Source organism: Xiphophorus couchianus, chromosome 11, assembly GCF_001444195.1.
Source record: "Xiphophorus couchianus chromosome 11, X_couchianus-1.0, whole genome shotgun sequence".
NCBI classification, from domain to species: Eukaryota; Metazoa; Chordata; class Actinopteri; order Cyprinodontiformes; family Poeciliidae; genus Xiphophorus; species Xiphophorus couchianus.
This window is the reverse complement of record NC_040238.1, coordinates 20912259-20932513: the sequence shown is the minus strand read 5'-3', so window position 1 is coordinate 20932513 and position 20255 is coordinate 20912259. Positions and strand designations below refer to the sequence as shown.

Sequence of the window (20255 nt, the reverse complement as noted above, 5' to 3'; positions counted from 1 at the left end):
GTGAAAAATACTTAGAGCTCCATTACAGCGTTGACAATCAGGAGCTGAGACGGTGTTCTCCTGTTTTTTTCAGCCAGTGGCTTTATGAGGCGATTGGACACAGTTAAATCAGCAGCACTTTAATAAAAAAGGAGAATAAATACCACAAGAAACAGGAGAAAAGATATAGGGGGAAAAAAAGAACGTGCAAAAAACACAAATCAAGGCTTTAGGAACAACAATCATTTCCGATGTTAGCCTACATCTTGACGGATCTTTCTCCAAAACGTAAGACAAACTGCATAAAAAGGAGGATATTTTTATAATGCCAATGCCAAAACCTTTTGCTGTAGAAGTCTATGGAAAACAACGAGTCAGAACACTCCCATTATTAATCAGTAAACTGATTGATTCATCCACCAACACAGAAACAAATATTTAACACATGAAACAGCAATAATAGGAGGATAGTTCATCATACAGTAGATTCACTCTGACATTAACAGTATTTATAGTAAACTTGTCTGACATTTGCAAAAATGAGCAAGCTTGTAAAATAATTTGCCCTATTTTACTGAATCCTAACAGACGTGGTAGGTGGAGAGGCTGCCTCCGGTATGAGATTTTATATTACAGAGAAAGAAAAAAAAAAAAAAACAATAGGAAATGCAAAGGCTCCAGGATTCATGTAAACCATTTCCAAAGAACCTCAAACAGGTGCTGGCATGTTGATTTTGCAACCTCTCTTATCACTCCTTTGCATAAGAACGCGATACGTTAGTTTAGAAAATATGGCGATTTGTTTAAAAAGGGGTTAAAGCACTGGCAGAAAATGAGTTAAAACAACAAAGCAGCTGTAAAACCACAACCATGAGCCTGGTTTTCTGTGAGACATGTTTGAAACTTGCACTCCCTTTCCTGTTAATATGTAATGTAAGTATTAATATGAGAAGCAGGTTACAGCATTAAGTGTGGCAGTGACTAGCTTAGAGACCATACTGGAAGTGTGAATAAGGGATATTTTTACGGTGCTTTGCAAAAAGTATTCACACACCTTGTACTTTTCCACATTTGTCATTATATTTTATTGGAATATGATGTGTTAGATTAACATAAACTGATGCATAATTGAAAGAAAAAAAGTGTGTTTATTTAGTTATATATTTTTTTTACAAATAATGAAACAAAACGTATCCCCCATGGCATGATGCTGCCACTCCCATGTTTCACTATGGAGGACAGGGTGTCCAGGCTGATGAGCATTGTAATTTGTCATTTTAACACTTTTTCCCATCGGAGTGTAAACCTCTGACCTAGGAGAAGAAAATCATCCCCAGAGCATGATGCTGCCACCACCTGTTTCACTGTAGGATTGGTATAATAAGGGTGATGTTACGTTTTTTCCAGAACATGCAGCATTTCGCATGTAGGCCAGAAAGTTCAGTTTTGGTCTGATCTGACCAGATGCTTGCTGTGTCCTCTAATTTAATGGCAAATTAAACTATTTTCTCTTCTGTAATTTACAGATTCTTTACATGCACACATACACTGTTATAATCATATCTTATTTGTTAAAAAAAAAGGTAATACAAATTAGGCTCTATTTGGGTTGGTTGTAATGTGAGAAAATGTGATAAAGTTCAGGGAGTGTGAATCCTTCTGCAAGGCACTGTTTTGAAATACAATGTAGCATCTCACATAACACACATTACCAGTCTTTAAATCTATCAAACCTTTTGCATCTGCAGGATATTTCTCACCATCAACACCCTCTCAGCCATCCACCAACACCCTCCCCCCTCTCCTCTTTAACTGCGTCTCTCTCTCTCTCTCTCGGTCAGTATGATCAGTTTCTTTACTTCCTCCTTTTTGGAGTGGCTGAGCTGAATACCAGAACACAGGATATGCTTCACATTGCTCTCAGTTTCACAGCAGCAGCAGCAGCAGCAGCAGCAGAGGTAGAGGCGGCGGTGGATCAGCCCTGAGAACGACACACTCTGCAGTCAAGATGAGTGCCGGGGATGTGGTGTGCACCGGCTGGCTCATTAAATCCCCCCCGGAGAGAAAGCTGAAGAGATTTGTAAGTACAGATTCTTGTCTTTGTCCTCTGTTGGGACGTGGAAGGGAAGGAGAGGCTGCGCTGTTTCACCTTGTGTCTGTGTGCTGGTCTAGGTCCCACGCACTCATACACACGCCGACTTGGACATGCTTATTGTAATTCCAGTGTTCTTCATGTTGTCTTCCTCGTTTCAGCATCTGCCACCTCACTGATCTACCCACACTGTTTGTAGCAACAGAAGTGTAAATGCTCATGGAAGCAACTCCTGTGGAGTTAAGAGTGTACCTGCATGTATATGCTCTGTGGAACAGCATACAGCCTTCATTGTTTTGAGGTTGTTGGGATCATGTGATGATGTTGGGCTGCTGTGTGTGTGTGTGTGTGTGTGTGTTTGTGGGATGACTGTGTATTGTGAAACATGGGAAGTAATGTCAGCAGCACCCAGACACCGAAGCGACAAGCAGAAATAGTCCCGTTTTATGATGGCTGTTTTTGCACTTCCTCTGCATGAGTGGAGGAGGCGGACGGCCCTTTTGACAACGGCGGTTCAAGGAAAGCCTTGGTGGAGTTGTGGGTGTGTGTGTGCGTGTGCTGATGGGGGTAAGGGGCTTGCGCTGGAAATAGAAACTCATGCAAATCTTGCTGATTATGTTTCATTTAGTTCGACAGACAGCCATGCTGTTTTCCTCATTCAAATGTCAACTACTGGCACAGTGCAGTATGGAAATTTCAATTATCTTGCTCAAAATAATCGTTGTGCTCCCTGCTGCAGAACTGTTTATGCAAAATGAGGCTGCGTTTGTGCACAAGACTTTACTCTTTGCTCAATTTCACCTGAAGAAACAAAATAAGGAATAGGGTCTTTTTTTCCCTTGCATTTGTCACTTTACAATCATAAACTTTATGTACTTTGGGGGTTTTATGTCATAGACCAAAACATAGAGCATAATAATATAGTGTCACGAAAATGATACATGATACAAATAAAAATCTGAAAAGTGTGGAGTATTTAGGCCCCATTCAATGCAATTACACCTGCATGTTTCTCTGGAGTATGCAAGAGATAATAATTCTTACCCATGTTTTTTTCACAAAATAAGTTAACTTTGGTTTAAGTTTAGTTCTGGACTTTGACAAGGCTGTTCTTTTTTTATTTTTGTACCCCTCCAGGGGGACGTTTGAGGGCTCTAGTGTCCCTTATATGATAGTAGGCTGACAGGAAATGGGGGGAGGAGAGGGGGGAAGACATGAGGCAAATATCGTTGGGTCCGGGAGTCGAACCCGCGACGGCTGCGTCGAGGACTGAAGGCCTCCAAATATGGGTCACGCTAACCACTACGTCACCACAGCACGCCCGACAAGGCTGTTCTAACACATAAATATGCTCCGATTTACCTGTAGTCCTGCGGGAAGTCGAATCTCCATCACAGTCAAAACCTTCTGCAGCCTCAGGTTTTCTTCCAGAATGCCCTGAATTTAGCTCCAGCTATTTTCCCATCAACTCTTACCAGCATTATTCGACTTTGCTAAAGCAAAGACTCTCCACAACGTGGTGGTGTCATGATGCTGTGCAGCATTAGGTCAAAAAGTTCAACTTTGGACCCGTCTGACTGGAGCACATTCTCTCATATGTTCACCTGTGTTGTTGTAAACTGGAACTTTTTTCTTTAATTAATGCTTATTTATCTCTTTCTTCCATAATGGCAAGATTTACAGCAGATAACTAATATTTTTGACACATTCTCCTACCTGAGCTGTGAAGCTCTGCAGCGCCTCCAGAGTTACCACAGGCCCTTAGGCTGCTTTTCCGAATAGCTCGACTAGCTTGTTTTCTATGTTTAGGTAAATGACAATTTCTCTCTTATTTTTTCAAGCTACGTTGTAACGGAAATATACTTCAAATTTCTTTACAACTTTGTGACTTTTTTGTAGTGCTATGTGATTTCTAAAGACAATTACTGAAGTGAAATGTAAGGGGACTGAATTCTAATGCAGCCACACTCCTTAGAAATAGGTCTAACATTTTTCTCTCAAATGCAACTTCGCAGTTAAATGCTTCTTTATGTTGAGACTATTGCATGAAAGTTTGATATTGCTCTTTGACACAAAGCTAAAGAGTTTAAGGATGCTTTGGAAAGGGATTGTAATTGCGCACTAAGATGCAAAACACTGCTTTGTTTATACCTGTCGGGTTGCGAACAGGACAGATTTGACCTGCTGCAAAAAGTGAGTCATTTCTGCAAATGTATAAATGACCCAGATAAGAATGACTCAGTTTGTGGCAAGACGTTAGAAACTGACCAAAGTTTACTTTGGTCACATGATGGCAGAAATGCTAACTTCATCCAAAAAGGATGAAGCAAAGATGCATGGAAAAACTTTGTAAGCAAGCATGTTTATACCTCAAAAACTTTTGTTTTATTTTGCCTTGTTTTCTTTTCACGTGTTTCAAATATATCAACAGATATCTTCTCTATTTCTCTGTAAATATATATAGATTGCCTTTGCATCTGATATATGGAGATTGACCTCGGTATAAAAAAACAACAACTTGTTTTCACCCGGGCTCAGAACTTTGCATATGTTGAACACCCGCTGGATCAAACTGCCATCTGTAGTTATGGTTTCCTCTGAAAGCCGGCAGTGTTATTAGCACCAAATGTGCTGTGGGTCGACCCATTTCCTGGTGTGAGCACATGAATTCATGACCGACTTGTGCAGAAGAAGAAAACAAAATACATATTCTATAGAATCACATCACTGCCCCACAACAATGCCTTCAAAAACCAGGAAAAGAAAAATGTTAGCTTACCTAATATGATTTATTAACAGTTTTCTTCTATTTAATTATTTAAATTGTTCTATATTGTAATGTGAAATCGTTACTTCTTAGCTGAAATGGGTGAAATAGCTTCAGGGGTTTCATATATATAAATTTTCAGTAAAGAGTGAACTCAGTTTTCAGCATAAACCAAGAAATGTATAAATACCCCTTTCGTTGTGTTTCTGCTAAATACAGTCAACTTCCTCTTCTCAGCACTTCTGGGAAACTGGAGCTGAGGTTCCGCTGCTGACCAAAACAAAAGCAAAAAAAAGATTAAAACTGCAAAGTTAGCTGTTGGGAGCAGAGGTTATGATCAGATTCTCTGATCCACAACAAGAACAAAACAGCAACGATGACCTGAGGAAAAGAACAACTCTGCAGCCACTGCAGAAACAAACTCCAAGAATCACATGAGGAAAAATGCCGTGTAAGGCCTTTTAAAGGTCACAAAGACTCAAATTGATGAATTATGAAAAATAATCTAATAACTGAAATGGTTTGCGTTTGCTTTTTTTAAGGACTAATGGTTAAATGTTCTTTGATAGAAAGAAGAGCTTTGACTAAACAGAAAAGGAAGGAACTGCAAAGCTGTACCCACTGGTGCATGAAACCAGTTGTCTCAAACATGTACTTGAGGTTCAAAAACTCAAATTAGGTGCATCATAGTGCATGCTGTTGGTTGATGCATTTGTAGCCTGATTATGGTAGGAATTCCTAGTTTTAATGCATTTAAAGAATAGGAAAGAAAATCTGATTTGACCAGAGATAATCTGTTTTGGTGGTTAGCTCTGTTTGGTGCTAATCACCAATCAGAGCCTATTGAGGTAAAAATGGTTGCTTATTGCATAATAAACACTGGATGTTTCAAATAGAGCTAGTAACCACGTTAAAATGTTTGGGGGTTTTTTTATATTGATGAAAGAAGCAATACATAAAAATGTGTACAAATGTATTTAAGAGTTTCTAAACTTCTAAAACTGTTTCTAAAACTGAAAATCAAGAGTTTTACGACATTTTACGACATCCCAAAGAGTCACGTAGATACAATGAAAAGAAGTTGTATACATTGCACCTGCAAATTACCTCTAAAATGAAATCGTAAATCAACCAATAAAAAAAAAATCGAAATATAAAATTTCCTTTCCCTTCTACATGCAGGCGTGGCGGAAGCGCTGGTTCGTGCTCCGGTCGGGGAGAATGTGTGGCAACCCAGATGTGCTGGAATACTACCAGAGCAAGAACTCCAAGAAGCCGATCCGAACCATCGACCTGAAGGAATGTGAGGTGGAGATGCTCAACAACCAGCTGCGGATAAAGCGGGACTTTCACGGGAAGCACCTCTTCGTGGTGAAAACGTCTTCCCGCGTTTTTTACCTGGTGGCCAACACGGAGGAGGAGATGAACGGCTGGATCAGCAACATCAGTCAGATTTGTCGTTTCGGGAACCTGGAGGAGGCAGGTAAATACAGAAATCTTTTTTTTATTATTATTATATTACGGTAAAATATATTTTACCGTATTTATACGATAAATTTATAGCAACCACAGCTGCCGATATTTTACCGTAAATTAGAGATGATTTTTTTTTTTTTTTTACAGTGTAGTTTTTGTTTAAGTTCTGCTTTAAAATAAGAGTTAGCTCAGAAATACACCTGTCTCATTGAAATACACACGCGTCCTGCCATGGGAACAACTATGTTGACACCAAAATAAGTGGCGTCACTGTTCCCACTCAGGAAGTGGCAAACTTAGAGGTAAACATTATGAGGTCAGAACTGTTTGTCTTGTTCCTTTTTCTGCTTTTGGTGAAAGAACAAAGACTGAGTAAGATTTCCGACAATAAGTTGCAGAATACTGGTTATAAGTATGAAGTACCTTGCAACATTATCCCTACCATGTAACCTCTAAGTATGTCACATTAAAACCACAAACCAGAATGAGTTTTACGTGGATGTTTTAGTGACAGCACTAGGTAGCACAGGCATTGTTAAATCATCAGAAAAAGACACATGGTCTCAAAGGGAGAGTTTTGCATAAAAGATCTGAAAAGTGTGGTGTGCTCCTGCATTGTTCAACGATAGTGACACACCATATACTGAGAGGGTAATCTCTACCCAGCTTTCTCCCAGTTGATTCCAAACCCTCAGCCAGTGCATGTCTTGATGTCACTAGCACCACATCATCTTCCATTCTTCTTTACAAAATAGGTTAAGCTCAGTAAGATTGGAAGCATTAAATACTCAGTCAGACTCAATTGGGATTTTATCCAGTTTGGCCAAGATTTAGCTCCATGTACATTTTTTTTGTACATTTTTTTCCTGGTGACAAAATCCATCCTCACAGCATCAGCATGATGCTGCCATCACCTTCTGTCCCTGTTATGTACTCAAATGGGACAGTGTGCATTGGTGTTTGTTTGACTAACATACATGTAAATGTACCCAATTGTAGCTGAAGGAGAATTGGCCACATAGTGCAGGCTGAACAGCCAAAAATAATAAGAACTTAGTAAAATACTTTTTTAAAACTTAACAATATAAAGAAAATAATACAAAAATGGGGATGGATAATACCAGAGTTGACATGAGCCTCTGGATTGGTTCTCTGATTGTTTTTTCCTTCTTAATTAACTCTATGAGATGTCTTAATATAACACTGCTTTGGTCTTCATGGTGCTGATCACGCATAAGTGTATTTACTTACTAATTAGGTAACGTCTCAATTGTTCTGAATTTCATTTTAGGGTATCAGACTAAAGTGGGCCGAATCCAAAACCACAACTAATGTTTCTAAATTTTCTTGTTGAAAAACCTGCAAGCCACGAGTCTTTTTCCCACTTCACAATTATGCGCAACTCTGTTCTTGGTCTCTTCTCTAAAATTGTAGTCAAGTACAGTAAAGCTTGTGACTGTAATGTGAAAAAGTTCAAAGGTTATAAATAGTTTTTGAAAGCACTGCTTCTGAACTGAATAAGTGAGAAACTGTGAGGCCGCCTGTTCACAGAGGTGCGGCGACCTTCGATAGCTTATCTGGTAAAGCACCAACTTTAACGTTTATACAACCCCATACACACACTCCTCTGCTAGGTTTGCCACTTCACAATCTAAAAACAGGGATTACTCAGATGCTCCGCCTCTGCACCAACTTTATTTTTAATAAAATTCAGCTCGACAAAAAAAAAAGCTGGGACAGACAGACTGCACTTATAGAATACCTCATTAGCTCTTTTCGAAATAAACGAAACTCCATCCAGGAGACATTTGTGCTCTTTTTCTTGAAAGTTATGACACCAGTAAGTTGACCATTGTTTTTAAAAAGCTCATAAATATCTCATTACTCCATATCAGGGACAATGCCATTTGTAGTTTGCATCTTCTCGATGCCCAAATAGCCAGAAATTTTACTTTTAACTGTTAATAATCTCCTTGAATATGGACAAAACTGAAATTCTTCTTGTAGGCTCTGATCATCTAAAACATCTCACTTAACCTGTTTGAATCCTCTGTTTGTTATCAAACCCTGTAAGCATGTTAAAACCGAGCTGTAATGTTGGATCGTGCACAATGCACAATCTGCATTTTATTGATTGTTTTTAAAGCTTTAAACAGCCTGGCCCCTTCCCGTGTTGCCGAGAAGCTTCTAGAATATTTCCCTGACGGACCTTTAAACATATTCTTATTGTATCAGCTCTTGTTCTTTGAATTCATATCAGTTTCTACACTGTCTAGCTTTAAAAGCAAACTCAAAATATGCTTATTCTCTCAAGCTTTTACTTCGGTTTATGTATTCGGCTTCATAAAATGTTATCCTCCCGGTCATTAGCCTATTTTTACATCTTTCATTTCCATATTTAATGGGATCTTCTTTCTCTGTGCTGTTTTAAATCTCTATGTTCTTACTTGTAATTTGATCGAATTGGTGTGTTTAGCGTTTCATCGTTTTTATTTCATTCTTACATGTCCTTCCACATTGAGTCTACGACCGTCATATGAAATGTTTTCTATAAGTAAATTTTATTTGGCTGTTGTCTTTTTAAGTGTAATCAAAATGTGACCCTCTGCTTAGATTTTTTTCATAATTTTTTCATTTAAATAGAAAAAAAGTCTGTTTTTCACTGTCCATCTTACCTGGGTCTATCTATCTATCTATCTTAAATTTCCCGTTGCGAATAACAGCATCCTTTAATACAAGCTATCTTACAAAGATTAAAGTTTCAAAACAAAACATATTTATTGATATAATTTAACCTTTCTTACTGTGCTACATTGACATTTTGTGGTCACAAAACCACTTTCCTGCCTAGGGCACCAAACCTTCAAACCAACACTGATGATGACTCCGTAGAGGAAATGATGTGAAGCCTCAAATTGGTTGCAGTCCAGAATGTTTTCACACTTCAAGCTCACACCAAAAGATCACGCCTTTTCTGATCTGCAAAACCAGCTGATTAATTTCTCTGTATCTAAGCTCTCAAACAAGCTCCACAATCGCACTTTTATCAAGCCATGGTTACCACCACCAGAGCCATCTAACGCCTCCCCACAGCAGCAAAAAAAACCCAGACGAATAAACTTTGCTCTACTTAAAACTCCTAACACATCGATATGTAAAATATTTCCAGACAATTCTGCCTGTGACCCAAACTACAGAATATGCACTGTGTACTTGCTTGGCGACAAATTGCATCTTAACATTCTGTCGGCACACCGACTCATGTGCATGTAAGGATGTTTCCATGCAGTAAAAAACGTTTTGACATGCTGCTTGTGGTGCAGCATAGTGTCTCTGCTTTATCAGAGGAGATAGCAGAACCACCCGGGGGCCATTACAAGCTAATCAACCGTTTTTTTGAGTCATTTCCAGGCAGCTAAGTTCAACTGCATCTCTTTTCCATCAGTATCTGCATAAACTCTTTGAAGAAACCTGTATAACTTGAGTTACAATGGTTAATTTCTCTTTAGGGATACTAAAGTATTTTGAATTGAATTAAAAGAACCTTCAACCTATCTACATTTTGACAAACTACAGTGCATTTGATTTAGGGCTTAACGATATGGCTCACAAATGTATCACAATGTATGCGGTTCGTATCAGTCCATACCGATAATTATTAGCTTTTGTTTTAAGTATCTGAAATACTGCTGAAATATTGGCATGACCGTGCCAATATCTGCTGTATCATCTGCAGATGATACAGCAGATGCTGAATCATCTGCTGTATCCACAGTTTTTATTCCACAGCGTTGCTTTTTTATTTTAAGCAGCTACGAGGCACCGTGGCAAAACATGAAATTGCTGCTGCGCAAGTCGCTCAACAAGTTGTTGTTAGGTAACTACTTGTTGTTGTTATTGAGTGATGCCACTCACCTTTCTTAGCTGGACATGAGAGGTTGGGCATCTAAAGCCTTTTCCTCTGCCTACATCTCCCAGAATGCTGTGCAGTTCTGGATCGGAGTACAGTGAAATTATTGACTATTCCATCTGACATATTGCCTATTGATATGTCTATTGTGATATATATTATTAATTTGTTGTCCAGCCCTAATTTGATTGGAATTTAACGTGATGGTAATAGTAATGGTAATAATAACAGAGACAACAGATGAAAATTCCCAACCATTTTCCTATTAACTGGAGCCAGTTGTCCTATCTTGGCTAAAGAAAGCCTCCCTACTTCTTTATGCTGCCACCACTATGTTTCATTGAGGAATGTTGATGAGATTTTCACAGATGAGCTGTGGATCTTGCTAATGCTCTCCTTACTGGATGACCAAATCTTGCTAGGTTTGCAGTTGTGCTGTACTCTTTCCAGTTTCTGTTGATGGGCCAAGCAGAAATCTGTGGGATGCTCAATTGATAAAACAACATTCCAATGTTTCAAGCTTGGAATGCTGTTTTTCTCAACTGATTCTACTTTAAACATTTAGACCATCAGAGAAGTATTTAAACCAAGATAAAATCATCTATTAATCAAATTAAATAAAATATTAGCTATTTGGTCGTACTCTATTTAATTTAAATGCAAATTAACTGATGCTGAATCATCTGCTGTGTGCTACTTTTTTCCTAAAAATAGATTTCACAAGGTGCTGTATGTCAATAATGATGTCATGAATTCACTAAACAGTACAATAAGCTGTTCAGATACAGCTTAGCTGTTTCATCAAAAAAAAAAGGCTCAGTGAAGATGTTCTGTAAAACCTCAGGAGGTCTGTTGGAACGGTGACATCTGCTTGGATGAGATAGAGCGAGGTCACGTTGTTGTTGCAACTACAAAAAAAAAAAAAACAACAACCCTTTTGCAATCTTTTCTAAGGAATTGAAATGTTTTTCTTTTTTCTTATTTAACATGACCACAAGACAACGTAAACCTCTGAGAGTAGCAAGTAGTTTTCTGAGAACAAACCTTTTGTGGTTTTTTTCTTTTCCTTTTTGTTGTTGTTGTAACACACGGTTCTGCAGGGATGGCCTTGACTCGAAGGCCTCGAGTCAGATGGAATGAAAGAAATTTCTGAACGAGAGCCAAACTGAGCAAAGAGAGACAGAATATCCAAATAAAAAAAGAGGGAAGTGGGAGACATGTGCGTCGGACCTTCGCCGGCCCTGTGAAAACATCCCCGTGTCGCTCCTTTAAATTTACCTGCTTCATTAGAGGGGAGCACAAGCTGAAGCAGCCACCACATGTTTTTCTGTGACTTCCATTTCCAGCTGCATGTAAACTCAGTTCTTTGTGTTTGTTTCTCCTTTGGTTTGAATCAGAGAGCACAGATGATGGATCTTCTCTTACCCCCACCTCCATTCAGCCATCAGTGGACAGTGATCGAGTGTCTCTAGCGAGCCAACCAGACACCAGCTATCCACGAGATTATCTCCTCCTCTCACAGTGTGAAACAAGGAGTGTAACCACTAGGTATGTGGAATCAGTAGAAAGTTTTACACCACTGGTTGATGTGTAACAAGTGTTTTCGTCTCTATCTTTTTTTCTTTTTTTTTTTTTACATCTGTAGACAAGACAGCTTCACGAACTCTGACATCTCTCTGGAGCAGAGGTTGTCAGACGATGCAGCCAAGGACGTGCACGCCGAGTCTTCCTTGTCCTCCATTTCTCACATGAGCCGCAGCCCGTCTCTTTACTCCAACGGGAGGATGTCCAACGCTCCCTTCAGCGCTCCGTGCAGCTTCCCAGTGTTGCCGTCTGCCTCCTCTTCGCCGCTCCATCACTGTTCCCCAAACGTCTTCCAGTTCGACAAACCTTTCTCTCCCACCGTGTTCGAGGCAGCAGGTGACACCCAAACGCCACCCCCGCTACCGCCCAAGCCAACTCACCTGTCAGAACTGCTGAGTGACGGAGGAGCTCATAGGCCAAAGACGTTCAGTCCGCAGCACTTCCCCGCCAGCGGGCCGGTATTTTCCAGAAGAACCTCATTGTCCGGATTGGATCATTTCACAATGGGTAGGGATTTTATTTCACTGTATGTGTGCAGCCTGAAATAAAAACATAGCTGCAACTAATGGCGGTTTTTGATTGAACGGTCCCGTTGGCAGATTCCATTCTTCTGCCACATTTGTTCCCTAATGAAGCCCATTTGTCAAGAGGGAAACAATATTACCCTTTTATTAGGTAACTTACCCCAAAATGTACATGAAATAATATTAATCTGATGTAAAATGATACAGACAATCAATATAAGGTGGTCCTAGTGCCAAGATAGCACTGAATGCTTATGCGCCAAACCTTAATCTTTGAATCAGATTCCAAATTTGACACTATTTTGCCTCACGACGCCCCCATAGATCATGCTGCCTGGGGCAGAAAGCCATAAAACCTGCAACTTGCTAAAATGTTCTTTTACGGTTGTATATTGCTTTATAATCTGATGAAGTTTTTCTTATCTCATATTTTCAGGCAACACCGACAGCAGATTAACGAGGAACAGAAGACAGAGTGTTAATTTGGTAAGAAGATGTGTTGTTATTGGGAGTACGATGAAAACATTTGCACATAAAACTACAAGCTTCAGCTAGTTGGAATTTTGCTTAGTTAATTTAATCACAACAATGTTGAAACAGCAGGAAACAGCTAACTAAACCTTGTCTAAATGGAATAAAATCTAACACCGATCACATTTAAAGTTTATGCATTACAACAGTACAACAGACCTTTTTGTTTGTAAATGAAAACAAATCCTAAAACTTCTTAGAATTCAGTATCATCAAGTCAAAGTCATGTCAAACTCAAGTAGAGCCGAACAATATTTTGTCTGTGCTCTTCACAATCACAAAGGACTGCTTGGTATTTTATTACATTTAAACTATGCAACAACAGACTTCCCATACCCTCGGTGGATACATCTGATATAGATTTTAATGGTTGAAACACTTAAGGTCACAGAGAGTGGGTGGAAAATCATGCTGTATAATAAGAACTAGAGTAGGGAAAATATGCAACAAATATTACCTTTACAATATTGTTTAATATTACAATTGGATGTTTTTCTACAACTGCGCTAACCTTAACTCAAGGAAGAAGAATGCATGGCAGAATGTAGTTTAATATATTACAAGAAGCAAAATGTAGCATTTCCTGAAATGTGATGATGAGCTTTAAAAGCCGCAGTCCATCACTGCATCAACTGCAACAAAAACAAACAAAAAAAAGCAGCAGGTGCAGATTGTCTCAATTCTTGCCAGAGAATTTGTGAGCAGATTTGTGGCCTGTTTTCAAGCATATTAGTTTGTGTACGTTATCAATTGCAACAAGCTAATGCTAGCTATTGCTGGCGTTAGCATTAACCAGATAAAAATCAGGCTTCTTCACCACTAAAAGCGGACATGACCTGGGCCTACTTACCTCCAAAAGATACCGATACACACCAAATAGCAGACAGCATCAAAAATTCTTCAAGAATTTTCTTAGTTGTTTACTTTATGATGTGAGACAGAGACCCATTTCTACAACAAGTTCTTTGAAGAGACAAGATAACATGGCATTTACGTAAGGCAGTGTGTAGATCTTTAGATACTTTCGATCAGAAAATGGATACAAGAAAATATGAACTCTTCTTCTATACTTCAAAGGTTTAAAACTTCTGCTACTGTAATAAGCAAAGTTGGAAGAGGTTCCATATCTATTGGGGCACTAGTGAGTAGAATAATGAGGAATATAAAAAAATATTATAAAGTTGCCTGTTAGAGAATTACAGCAAAGAGTTGCATTAAGATGTGAAGCTGTCTTTAAATGCCAGGTGGTTAACTTTAGGGACCGTCATGTCAGTAAAAGTGTTTCTTTTTTGCCTTGCTTTGATAAATATAAATGTGTGTAGTTTACTAAAAGCTACTGGAAATATAACTGAAATGCTACAAAATATGAATGTGGAAAAGCAGCTCATGCTTAGGTGCTTGGCTCTGTGGTGCTGTGGACTTGTTTTCTTCCGAAGGCCCTGGAACCTTGTTACAGTTCATGGAATCATGGGTTACTTGAAATACAGTAATTAAGAAAACTGTGGGATCTTTCAGAATACTGAAAATGGGTAGTTGGGTTTTTCAGCAGGAACATGATCCTATACATATGACCAAATTTAGGGTGGAAATTATTCACTATACACAAATGCTCTTCATTTGTGTGAAAAGATCAGGACTTTTCCTGTAGATTTATATACAAAGGCCAGAGTGCAGCCCTCCAAATCTTCTTTATCTTTATTAATTTAAACTATTTCCATCTAGATTAACATACCCATGCCGTGCCAGTAGGTGGCAATAACCTGAACATCAAATGTCAAATTAACATACAAAAGGAAGGGCATCCTGAGCATTAGTGAGGGTGAAGCCAGCAATTCTCCTGGAGCTGTTTCCTGTCTCCTCTAAATGAAGAATGCTTCTCAGACAATGTTTATTTGTAAAATAAACATACAGAAAAGACAATAAAAACTACTGCTGCTGTTGTGGCGTACAAAGCAAGCGTGGGCAGGCTCAGAGTAGGCTGCTTTATGTTCTCCTGCCAGATACTGTGCACAAATACACCCAAGACAGTTGTTAAAAAATATCCACTTTGAAAAGCACTTTTCTCCAATTCCAAAGCATGTGGTAAGGGGAGAATGTCCTACAGTGGTATTACCAAAACTAGGAGATCTGAAAGCTCTTTAAGCATGTGTACATACTGTTTCGTCTGCATTACAAAAACACTAATGCACCTGTCTGATCAAATGACTCTTTGTCTCTTTTCAGCCCTGTTTAAATACGGTACGAGTTCAAAGCTACCAGTCTGAGTCGTACGTCCCCATGGCGTCCCCTTCTCCGTCTCTTCCATCTGCTGAAGGTGACAGTTACATCCCCATGAGCCCCAGGACTTTCAGCTTCCTCAGTACAAACTCCAAAGCTGAGTCTGCCTCGTCACTCAGCCCAGTAATGTGCCAACCTGGAGAAATTGCACCACCTCCAGTTCACCGACACCTCAAGCCTCGCTTACGGAAAGGTGAGAAGAATTTCAGGTCCGAGTGTGAAAAAAAAAAAAAGAAAGAAGAAAAAAACTAATTTAGGTCTAATTTTTATCATGGCAAGCATCGTCTGGGAATTATTCAGCATCTCTCAAAAGTATTCATACACCTTGAACATGTTGTCATCAAGGCATTTTATAAGGGTTTTATTTGACACACCAACTCAAAGAAGTACATAATTATGTAGTGGAATAACAATGAAAACTACATTTTTGGTAGCTTGAATTGTTTTTATGCAGTCATGAAAATGTCCACTGCAGATTTTTTTTTTTTGTTTATTTGTTTTTTGGGGAATGAGGGGATTTTTTTTCCTTCAATTTTCGTAAACATGGAGTGTCCTGTTAAAGGAAATGCATATATTCTCTATTTGTGAATCATGTATGTTTTTCTTTGATATAAAGCTTAAAATTAGACATAAAAAAATGTGGTTAGTTTGACTTTTGCTGGAGGGTCATTATGGTTTTGCAGATCTAAAGGTAACAAGTTAGGATAAGTCTGTGGGTTAAACAAAAATGTTTATTACATTTACTACATAAATTTATTCTCAGATATTGAGATTTTACCTGATCAGTTTTGCCTGTTTTGAGCTCATTAAGGAATGCTCTGTTTTAGGGCTACATCACTATTAAGCAAATAAGCTTCTCCCAACTCAGTGTTTACATTAGCACCTCAGACAAAATGACTGCAAACAAATCCACAGTGGTACAAACATACATCTTTGACCCAGAAGCAGAAGTGGAGCCTCCTGAACAACCGTCAAGCTACAACCACTGAATTATTAAATGATGTGAATCTGATGCACATTTATATTTTTATTAATTCAAACTCTGAGGATTCTGCTTCGCTTCGGGGCAGTGTGCCAAAATGTGAAATCGAGCAGCTCATATCAGCACAATAATTCAGCATGAAGACCGTTTTAAGATATATATTTGCGAGACTACAGAAAAAGCACCTCTCTCAAGATGTAAAAAAAAAAAATATTTAGACGATGTCGGTAATGTCTGAATGCCTGACATTTTTTCACAAATGCTGCATCTTCTCAATGTAGTATATCACCTTCAGTTTACTACAATTCTTAGAGTACATGTGCACATAAAGTAATGTGAGACACAGGACTAGCTCTGTTTTTTGTGAATTGGAGAAAATGCATGGACACATGGTTTGTAGTGCAGCTGAAAGCAAAACATTTCCCGTTTCCAACAGCCATTGTGCAGCGATAACTCCAGCAGAACAAGCTTTGCCTCATCTTGTCATGAAGCCTCTAAAGCCTTCATAGCAGCTGGATTTATACTGAGCTTAAATTACACACTAATTAGGGTACTTCTGGCAGTAACTGGTTGCACTAGATTTTATTTTAGGTATACAACTATATCTGGTTGTACACACACCACAGGTATTAGATTTTCATTTCAAAACTATTTTGACAGCTCTATATAATTTTTCTTCCACTTCACAAATATGAACCACTTTGTGTTGGTCTATTGAGGTTTTTGGTTGAAAGAAAAAAAAAAAAACAATCAAAATATGAAAACGGTCAAAGGATTTGAATACTTTTCAACTGTGTTAAGCTGACAAATAGCTAACTTTGAAATTTCTGAATCCACAGTTCGACCTCCACCTCTAGACCTGAGAGGCCTTTCGACAATTACTGAATTTCCCACTCATATCCCGCTATGCAGAGTAATGACTGATTCATGGTGAGAGCAAAAGCACTTCTCCACATCTACAAATTCAGATTGTAGATCTATTACAAAACTTTGTTTAGATATGACAAAGGCACATACAATTGAAAGACATTTACTCTAAACAATATGGACTGGAATTACACCTTACAAGCACTAAAAATACAAAAAAAATACATAAATAAAAATAATAGGATAGAATGAAATATTGTCTGTGGCTAGGTATTTTTTATTTAATCTAGATTATGTTTCTCTTTGTTTTTAATCACAGCTTTCCACTGACCCACTTACCTCTTGACAGAAGGCTTGAAAATGGGGACAGTTCAACGGACGAAGTGACAAACTGCTCTGCACTGGTAAAATCTGGATTTGATAATGTTTTAAAAACACTATCAAAGTGTTTATGCATACATAGTGTTCACTTTATGTAGGCATAAAGTGAACACTATGACTCAGTGAATTGATTAATATTCAGAAGAAATTATTAGCATTTTATTCATACCATGAAAGCTTGCTGTGGGGGTTTACTTGGGCTGCATGTTGTTCAGAAAAAAAGTTCATTTTAAGCAATAATAATATGAACAATAGCTCCATTAGTAAGTGGAAAAATCAGTTGAAGCATCACATATCTAAGAAATCCTAGATGTCTGTTCTGTAATCTAACTAGGTTTATAGTTGTTGCTTTGTTCTTCGATGTATGCAGATTTGCTTAAACTTTTTTGAAATACGGTTTTAATCCCAACACAGAAGTGTTTTAGATTTAGATGTGGTTGCTATGTGCTACTTATTCTGATAATGAATAAATGTGGCCTATCCTGTAGCCATTTAATATGAAGATGAACTAATCTGTATTTCATGGAAGATTTTGTAGGTATTTTTTACCAGTCAAGATTCTTCTTTATATCTTAGTTATAAGAATGAAACTGCAAACATTTTTTCTAGATTTATCAATATCATTGCGAGAGGGAATATCACGCCATGTGAGTGAAACAGCAGTGGTTGCAAAATAGGATTTTAGTACTAATTTCAAATGGGAAAAAAAATGTCTAATTGAGTTTACATTTGAAACTGTCTTTAGCACGTTAGGTTGTCACATAGCTAACAGGATTCACTAACTCAGGTTAATAAAAAGCTGCCAGCATTTCAAAATGAAGCATGTCTCACGACAGAAATTCAGAACATGAAAAGGAACTTCCCCATAAATAGTTTCCACCTTCCTATTCCTATTGTCTGCAGAAAGTTTTGTTCTCTCTCTGTCGTAGCCAGAATAAATGTCAGGAATGCCCGTGCATGCCTTAGAAAATACAATTTGGTTATAATGAGGTTCTTTTTTTTTTTTTTTGCATCTTCTGCTTCATTTTAAGCAACTTGCTGATATTAAAATGAGACTAGTTCTTTACGCAGTGACACTGTCAACACTTTGGTGTGATAGTATTTACTGTGATGTGTTTATTGTCCAGGGGGAAAAAAATAGATATTTGAGTTTCATGGTGCATTTCTTGTTCAATACATATCAGTAATATAAAATATGTGTTTTCTAATGGTTAATTCAGTCTAGAATATTGAGGTTGATGTTGCATCGTTTTTCTGGCAGGAATTGAGACAATCACTCTGTCTCCCCTTGGATGGGGCAGCTCAGCACTGGAAGAGAAGCTCAAACCTTGATTATCTTTCACTGGATTTCAACTCTGCATCCCCTTCCCCTGTGCAAAAGGTATGTTTTGGCAGACAAATTAAGTTTCAGGAATTAATTTTACTAATGGCTGCATAATTGTTTGTTTTTTATTGCTATTATCATTGTTAATGTGTTCGTCTTAGAATTATAAATGCGTGTCCCACTGTATGATTACTGGAGCAAATTGATGTTGTTGCATGAGGGAGAGACATATGAGTGGGGGCTGTGTAGAGTACTTTTGAGTAGTTAATGTCCAACCTGTTGTCAACAAGCACTTGGCTTGGAAGCAATGTTTTATTGCAATTTGAAAAAGGAGAATTTTCCTAAGTCTACAATTAGTATTTGGATCCATGTGACATGGTCTGTATTACAACTGTGTCAATCTCCAAACAAAGCGCTGCTAACTGGGGGCTCATAATGACAATCCCACTTCGTGAACACCCTAATGCTACTTGAAGAAAATTAACACAAGCACCGATCAGTGTTAATGTAGCAAAAAAGAATCTCACCACATCTCTTTACCATCTCCCTCTCTCTCCTTTGTTACGTCCAGCAGAAGCCACTTCTCGCTGACGGGTACAAAGTGGACTACGTGCAGGTGGACGAGAAGAAGACTCAGGCCCTACAGAACACAAAAATGGAGTGGAAGGACGTCAGGCAGTCGAAAACCTGAACACAACATGTTTGAGGACGCAGTCATTAACATGAACATGAGTTCAAGAACAATATTGAAAAAAAAAAACAGTAAGACATTCACGTAAAGAATTAATGGAAAAGCACTTTTAAAAACAGCACTGAAATAAGTCACACAAAAGCCATGAGATGCTTGTTTTTTCGAGAGGAAGCGAGCAGTTGCACTCTGCAGGACAGAAATGTAAATTGTACTTGATCATGCAATGCTCACTGTGATTTTTCAGCTCATTGTAGCCTAAGATTCATTCAGTTTTGTCAAAATAAAAAAAGGCTGTAAATATATGTATAAGTGTAATATAAAGGTCTAAGTTTATATAGAGGTCTAAGTGTTTGTGTTCTATAAATGACATGAACCTTCTTGAAACTTTTCCAGGTACTCCTGCAGCATAATTCCCAGTCAAAATATATTGTGGGAATCATAAGGGGTTTTGCTCAGAGAGTGGGCTTGGACTCATGATGAGCTTTCTGTGGAGCCACTTGAGTCTCAGGAGGCTTTCATGTAACTCTTTGGCTGACCATTTTTGGTAACAGTTTCAGCCCATCGCCAATCTGTAAAGTTCACATTATAATTTTCTAATGTTTTTTTGTTTGTTTGTTGGTAACCTTAGTTATGCAAAGTCAAACAACAGAACAAAGATTTCTTTCCTGACTGGCATTTTCAAGCTAATCATCTGCACAGCACATACTCAAATGAAAAACATATATATATATATATATATATATATATATATATATATATAAAATGAATCTGCACATTTTAGTTAAAATCATAGACTTGTTTTTGTTTTGCTGTTCCTCATTGTCAAACTCACAGCTGAAGGGTTTCTGTATCTTATGTTTTCTCCTACAT

General features: G+C 38.1%; 1 protein-coding gene across 2 annotated transcripts; it reads left to right on the top strand.

Moving 5' to 3' along the window:
- The first annotated feature begins 1842 nt into the window (after positions 1-1842).
- Positions 1843-19720, top strand: gab3 (GRB2 associated binding protein 3). 2 transcript variants are annotated; one of them, XM_028032443.1, is made up of 10 exons: positions 1843-2059; positions 6021-6321; positions 11622-11772; positions 11870-12315; positions 12769-12818; positions 15087-15333; positions 16962-17052; positions 17309-17393; positions 18632-18751; positions 19266-19720. In XM_028032443.1, exons 1-10 carry the CDS (start codon positions 1988-1990, stop codon positions 19383-19385), a joined length of 1683 nt encoding a protein of 560 aa, XP_027888244.1. In that variant the 5' UTR covers positions 1843-1987; the 3' UTR covers positions 19386-19720. The 2 variants fall into 2 exon arrangements, with proteins under 2 accessions (XP_027888244.1, XP_027888245.1); XM_028032444.1 differs by having other exon boundaries at positions 1844-2059; positions 19269-19720.
- The last annotated feature ends 535 nt before the right edge of the window (positions 19721-20255 follow it).